General features: G+C 52.7%; 1 protein-coding gene across 1 annotated transcript in view; it reads right to left on the minus strand.

Annotated features, from left to right (window-relative positions):
- HS3ST4 (heparan sulfate-glucosamine 3-sulfotransferase 4) overlaps positions 1-5,415 on the minus strand; it is a 420,873-nt gene extending 415,458 nt beyond the window's left edge. The window contains exon 1 of the mRNA XM_007186322.2: positions 4,682-5,415. Coding sequence (XP_007186384.2) covers positions 4,682-5,415 — 734 coding nt within the window. The remainder of the gene's footprint in view (positions 1-4,681) is intronic.
- Between the last annotated feature and the right edge of the window lie 2,187 nt (positions 5,416-7,602).

Below are 7,602 nucleotides of genomic sequence, written 5' to 3' on the forward strand. Positions count from 1 at the left end.
TGGGAAAGAACATCTGTGCCCCAGTTTCCCCCTACCTAGTCTATTTCACTCATGTATATTATGCACATGAGCCCTGAAAGCATCTGAGTTGGTGACCCTTGGTTTAAAAGGTTAAGCAGATGTAGATTTCAAAGCCAATCATTATTAGACTTTTCCCCAAAACATCCCCAATAAGCATCTCCAGTCAATATTATGACAGCTGTGACAGAAGGTAAAGCATGTGGGACCAAAACTCAGTAGCTGGGTTCATCTGGATTTCTGCTCTAGGATACTCATTTTTTGTTTAGAAAATATATTCACTTTTAGCATTTCACTTATTCCTCCTAACAACCTCAAACTGAAGCCAAGTGATGTTATGTCAGTTATCCAATCCAGATCATCCGACAAGTAAGTTGCAAAGCCAGGTTTTGAACCCAGTTTTGCGCAGCTACAAACGCTGTGCTTTTGGAATAATGAAAGAACACTTTGAAAAGCCATAAGGCTTGTTTCCACCTCAGAGCCTTTGCACTTGCTGTTCCCTCTGCTTGGAAACCTCTCCACCCAGGTCTTCACATGGGAGGATCTTACTCATTCATGACACTTATACCACCTCCACAGAGAGGCTGTCCCTCATCATCTGATTTAAAATAACACACGCACACACATTTGCACACACACACCCCGATTACTTTCTAGGCCGCTGCTACTCAAAGGGAGGTCCAGGAATCAGCAGCATCAGCATCACCCTGGAAATCAGAAATGCAGAGTCTCAGGCCCCTTCCCGACCTACGGACTCAGAATCCACATGTTAACACCACCACTCCCCACCCCCACCCCCGGTGTTTTGTGTGCATTTAAAGTTTAAAAAGCACTGCTCTACAGGAGTGCTGCCCGGTGGAAATAAGTGTAACAAGAGTCACAAGTGTAAATTTTAATTTTCTAGTAGCCACATTACAAGAGTAAGCAGAAAGACTTGTTTGTTTGCTGTCTCCCCTTCTCCCACTCCCACCCCCACTAATACGTCAGTTCCAAGAGAACAGGTGCTTCATCTGTCTTGTTCACCCCTTTACCTCCAGCACCTAAAACAGTACACTGCGCACATATTAAGTATCATTAAATGTTTGCTGAATGAAAGAAGTAAGGAAAAGACCTCGCTAGCACTCTATATACCAGCACTTTGGACAGATGTGGCTTCAAATGTCAGCTCAACCACTGACCAGCTGAGCAACCTCGAGCAAGTTGTTTTTCCCTCTGGGAGCCAAACTGTAAAGCAGAAATGCTGTTCTTTTGCTCACAGCCTCATCATGCCGCCCAGATGTGACAATACGTCTATAAAACGCAAGCCTCCATGATAACAGGCGTTCAATACACGCCAGCGACTTATGCTGCCCTCCTTCTTTCTCTCTCTGGACACCACGTCCGAATGATGCTGTGGACCACTCTCCTCTGGGTAGCATAAGCATGACTACTGAACGCCAGCTATTTCCCTCCAGCCAACAGGATGTGTGTAGTAACTGCTGGCAGTGAAGACAACTTGAAACCATGGAGGGTCACTCCCCGTCACCCTACAGCTGAGTGGCTTCCAAAGCAAAGTGGTCACAGTCACCGTACAGTCTGTAATCCACGAGGGAGACCACAGCTCAAGTCATTTCCGTCACTTTAATGTGTTCTGCCGTGGCAGCCACTTGGCCTGCCACAAGGTCCCACCCCTTAGAGGAGTTTAAGGTCTCTGCCCAGTGTATATTAACTCATATTGAAAGGCGTATTGTGGCTTTGCCCTTTTAATTTTTTGAGGGGGGGAGGGATGGAGAGTTTAATCTACCCCCACTTATTAATCACTGGCCTGTGTCAACCCACCAAGTGAGGCTTGCTGTTCCACAGCTTTAACACACCCTAATCCATCAGTCTATCTTGTCCTGCAAATCTGATGCACATGTTCTAGTCGCAAATGTGTTTTTAAATCACATTAGATCAACAGCATAGGCGAAAGCAAAACCCGGATTTAGACATAACTGGAGTGACACCAAGGAAATAAAACTGGGGCTGCTTAGTTGAATATGAGGAAACCCTTGCCAGCTCTGCCGAGAGCAGCCCCAGTTTCTTCTTTCTCTCCCTCTCACGGAAATCACAACCACCATGATCACCTGCAGAATCAGTAGGCTACTGGGAAGCACATTGAAATGAAAAAGAAAAACAAAACAAATAATGGGAAGAGGGGATCAAAACCTTTAATTAACCTGTGAATCTCTATCAGGCAAATAGTAGAGTAAGATTCCAGATAAGGTACACGGCATATGGGGAGGAAATGTAACCACTTAAGTACAGATGCCACCATTTAAAAGATTGGGACCAGGGAACCAGGAGGAAGGGTTTCTGTTATCGGTTTGAATCAATGCCAGTGCTTCCTTTCTACGATATAGTGAGGATGCCGTCCCCTCTTCCTACATGAGAGAGGGAGAGAAGAGCCTGAAGAGATGCAGCCAACGGAAATCCCCAAAATGCCCTCAAAAGACTGCTGTCCCTGTTAAGGCTAGAGAGCTATCCTAGGATCCAAAGGGTTTCTGGGAGTCATCTCAACAGCCAGGTTTGGGTGGAAAATGATTCCTCTACGTTAGATAGATTCTCCTCCAGCAACTCCAATCAGCACCACTAAGCATCATAAGGATCTACCATGGGTGTGATGCTGGGGCAGGAGATGAGGGATACAGAGATATCACATGGTCCTCTTAAGTGAGAATCAAGGGAACCCAGTTCCATCTCCATCTCTTAGTCCTACGGGGCACTGAGCCCCACATACCACAAGTGATGGCTGAGGGTACCACAGATCTTCAACAGCCATGTTCTGACAGCGAGGCAGTTTACATCCCTCCTTTTCCCAGCCGCAGTATAAATGAACGTAAGAAAACCTGGCATCTTCTATCTTTTCATTCAGAAAATGCTCCAGACCCTACGATGGGACTTCCTGACACGCAGTCCGCCACACATCCTTCGTCAACTTTATTTTAACTCATCCAAATAAAACACCCCCTTCTCCATCTCCAGCTGCGGTAAAGCAACCCAAACACGTGTTGGAGAGATTTGATCTTTATGCCTCCCTCTCCCCCAAAGGGCATTTAACACTTCTCACAAGATACAGGGCTTTAAAATTAGAATTAGATGAAAGCCATAGTTACCCTCTTAGGGCCACGGCTGCCTCACAGCAGAAACCAGAACATTCCTACAATCAACAGTTAAACAACTGAAACCTTCCCAGACATCATACCCTTTTTTTTTTTTTTTTTTTTTTGCTGTTGTTGCATTAATCATCCTAACACCTTTTAAATTATAATTGCAAACTGGAAGCCATGGCTTGTGATGTTATAAATACTGATTTTCCAGCTAAATTAGGCATTTGCTGTTTTTTATTTTGATAGGAAGGGGCTGTTTGAAGCCTCCTAAAATATTGCAATTAGTTCTCTCTGTTGAAACAGAGAAGACATGAACAGACGCATTTGCTGTTTTGGTTTAATGTGCTGGAATGTTTATCCCTAAGTGTACTTCTCTCAAGCTTTGAAAGCATAAGGCATATTTTTAAAAGGGAAAGAAATACACACATTTATCATATATTTCCAAAGTTAAGTTATTTCTAAAACTTTCCTAGGCTGTAATTTAAACTTAGAAAGCACATCTCTTCAACAAGAAGGCGACTTGTCAGGAAACAATCCTTATTTTACCTATTGGCTCTGTTAAGATGATAACATCACTTTAACTGACAAAGCCTGTGTTTCTGGTTGACAATTGCAATTAATTACCGAGATACAACCGAGATGGGGCCAGCCATCCAGATCTGTTTTCCAGAGAGATTAAAAAACAAGAGAAAAGGCGGGGGTACGACGCTGGATTATTAATTTATTTTACCCACACTTAACTTACTACCCCTCTCTTCTCCCTTTCCCTCACCGCTGGCAGACGGTGGAAAAGGAGGGAGATGAACAAACAACTCACTAGACATGAGCTCCAATCTGTTGCAAAGGAGGCACAGGTTAGAAAGGGCACGGGTGCAGGGCATGAAAACTCTTAGGGCACCAACTGTCATGTAGGCACGGATACTCCTGATGCAAAATCAACCCAGTGTTCATGCAGCCCAAGAGGGATAGAAAGTTCTGGAGATGGGGGACATCCTGAGTCTTTACTAGAAAGCCCAAACTCGCCAGCATCATCTTTTTAACTGTTCCCTGTTCATTTTGCTCTGAACTGAAAACACTGAATTCCAGCCACGCAAATGCGTTTGAGGGCGATTTTGAGAGATTTCAGGGGATCCCAAAGCCCTCTCTGGTCAATCTAGCTGTCCTGCTCCATTCCTCAGCGTCCCCAGCACAGAAGCGCACCGCCCCGCAAGAGCCTGAGTTAGGAAACACCCTGGGGGCACGAGGGCTGGGGATTCCCAGGCTTGGAACTAGGCAGATTCGGAAAGCAGCTCCCTGGACGAGGAGCCTGAGGCAGGCAGAGCAGAGGGACCCCTCTCTCCTCGCCCTGGAATTAAGTGATCCCTGGCTAGCCTCCAGCCCTCTCCGCCGCTCCCCCAGAGCAGCCCCGCCAGGGTGCACAGAGCCCGCGCGGGGTTAAGACCTCTCGGGACGCTGCCCAAGGGCCAGGTGAGCGGCAGCTTCCCGTGCTGGTCTCCCCTACGCGCCTATCCCATCCGCCGAGCTCGGGGTCCTACCTGTACCATTCCAGCCCCTTTTCATAGTTCCTGTCGAAGAAGTGCGGCTCTACGCCCACCGCCCGCACGTCCGGGTGCACTCGGATCGCCTCCAGCAGGGCGCGGGTCCCTCCTTTCTTGACCCCGATGATAAGCGCCTGTGGCAGCTTCTTCTCCCCATAGTCGGGGGTGCTGACGGCGCCGCCCCTCACGCTGCTCCCGTTGGCCGCCCTCCGGCCTGCGAGCTCCTCGTCGGTGGTGCTGGACTCCTGCGCTTCCCTCTCCAGCAGCGCGCTCTGCGCCGTGACCATCTCGCCAGAGGCCAGCGGGGCCCGGAGCCAGGCGTCCCGGGCGCCCCCGCCGCCGCTCGCCAGTCCCCAGCCGTCGGCCCCGGGGGCGGCGGGCTGCTCGGGGGGCTCGGGCGGCTCCCCGCAGCTCGCGTTGTCCGGCGGCGGCGGCGCGGGCGGCTGCGAGGGGGCGCCGAGGCGCACGGGGGGAGGCGGCAGAGAGGGTGGCGGCGGGCTTGGCGGGGGCTCGGCGGCGGCGCCCGGCGGCTCCTGCAGCGCCAGGGGGAATTGCAGGGAGCCCGAGCCGCCCAGGAGGCTGTAGCACAGGTAGGTGACGGACAGGGACAAGGTGCACATGAAAAGCAGCTTGCGCGCCGGCGGGCCCTTAACCGAGGCGCCGGGCGGCGGCGGCGCGGCGAGAGGTGGAGGCGGAGGCGGAGGCGGAGGAGGTGCGGACCACGGGGCCATCGCGGCTCCCGGCTCGCGGCGGCGGCGGCGGCGGCGGCGGCCCCCGGCGCTGCCCGGACATGGTTTCAGCCGCCGCCCCCGCCGCCGCCGCCGCCGCTGCCCAGCCGCCCCGGCTGCATGAAGCGACGCCGCTGCGCCCCCGGCCCTGGCCGCTGTCCCGCTGCGCCGGGGGGGAGCCCGGCCGCATGGCCCCCCTCCCCGCTCTCCTCGTGGCGACCGGGGGTCCCCCCACCACCCCCCTCAGCCTCTGGCAAGGGGCCCGAGGGGGGCGCGCGGACCCGCCGTCTGCACCTTCTCCGTCTGCAGCGCCCCAGCTTCCCCGGCTCCGCCGCGGCTCCCGCTCCAGCTTCTGCCGCCGCCGCCGCGCGCTGTTGCAGCCCCGAGTTCCTTCCCCGCTGCTAACTTTCTGCCGGGAGAGAGGAGAGGCGCGGAAGGGAGGCGGAGGGGGCCGGGCGCGCGCCCCGCGCCGCCGAGGGAAGAGGGATTGCGCCTCGCGCGCGCCTGCGGAGGGGGCCGCGGGAGCGGAGGCGTGCGCTAGGGCTGGGGCACCTGGGGAAGCGGAGATCGTACCCCCCGCCCCCCCGCTCGGCACGCACTCGCTGGAGGTGTTCCTCGCCGCACCCCGCGTGCTTCCCCTCCCCTGGGAGCCTGGGATGCCGGGTTCTCCATCCCTCTCCCAGTACTTTTAGGAACGTAGAGCCGGACGCCCGCCGCCGGTGCCGCTCACCGAGCTCTCGCTGACCCCTTTCCCCCTGGGACTCCAAGCAAACTCGGCCCATCCCTGACGCGCCCTTCTCTAACCCTGGATATCCTCCTGCCTTTGGTCCAGGAGTGGTTTCTTCTCCGTAACAGCTCTCTCATTTCCAACTTCCATCTTTCCAGCCTCCCCATCTTATCTTGAAGCTCCTGACGGGTTGAGCTTGGACACAAACCCCCAGGTTTCCCTACCCACAGAGTTTTTGCCTCTGTCCCGCCACCGGGGGACTGCGCTTTCTGCTCCGAAAAATGAGGTTCTTTCTCTATACCCTTAACCACAGGTACACCTGCGGCCCTTGGGGGCGTTGCCGCGAAAGGAGTTAGATTTCCCTGGATTGAAACCTACTGAGACCGTCATTGCTCTAAACATCTAAGAAGCAGAGACAAGTTGCGTTGCAGGGTCTCTGTGCATCGCTTCACTGATTTTTTTTTTAAGTGTATTCTTTTCAGCGAGATTTCCATCCCGCACCTCCCTCTCCTGGGGAGGTAATGGTAAACATCAGAAGGATTTGGGAGATTCAAAACTAGAGTCTTGCTTCTTGGAAGTGGGGGAACTGGGAGTCTGCAACGGGAGGGAGAGGCAGAGCAATCAACTCTGCTTGCTGGGGACAGGGGCCGGCCCTACACACACCCGGGGCCAGTATCTCCCAGGGGCTGGCTCGCTGAGTCCCATTTACCCCATTTACCCTGCCAGCCACAGCTGGGTGCCTTGGCGAGTCTGTCTGTTTTCACAGATGTGTTTGGCATCTCCGGTTTTGTTTGATCACATAATAGGAACAACAGCTGAAAGAAAAAGTATATAATGTCTAAATATTAACTAGATACCTAGTGCCAAAGAGGGGAAGCAAATGTTAATCAAATAAGATGAAGAACACGGACTTTTCCCTGAGTGAACAAAAGCTCACTGCTGCTCTCAGCTGGACACGAGTTTCCTTCACTGCAGCTTTAGTTCAGATAAAGATTATTCCTTTATAATATATTTTTTACGGTACACTGGAGACCTCTGAAATGCAGAGTCTGGTGTCCTGTAAATCATTCCGTGTAACTAGAGATGCTTTTTTCAAACACCACACGACTGCATTACTGTAATGTTAATGGGAAGGGGCCAACTAGAGCTGGGAGAAACCACGAGCTTGGCCCATCTCTCTTCCCACTCCAAGCCCAGCTCTGGGTGGTCAGCCAGGAGGCCCCAGTGGCAGCAAATATTGCCGCTGCCGTGCCCCGTCTCCCTTTCCAGGCCCAGGCACCAGGATACTCAACATGTGGCCCAGGGCCACCCTGTAGTCCAAGTGCCCCAACTTTTCCATCTACCCTCTCAGCAATCCAAATAAACCTTCTCTGTATCTAGTTTTGCTAAAGATGTGCTTTTTCACATTTGGCAAGGTTTTGATAAAACTGTGTTAAAATTTAACCCAGAGGTGGCAAACGTGA

The sequence above is a fragment of the Balaenoptera acutorostrata genome, chromosome 15, assembly GCF_949987535.1.
Source record: "Balaenoptera acutorostrata chromosome 15, mBalAcu1.1, whole genome shotgun sequence".
NCBI classification, from domain to species: domain Eukaryota; kingdom Metazoa; phylum Chordata; class Mammalia; order Artiodactyla; family Balaenopteridae; genus Balaenoptera; species Balaenoptera acutorostrata.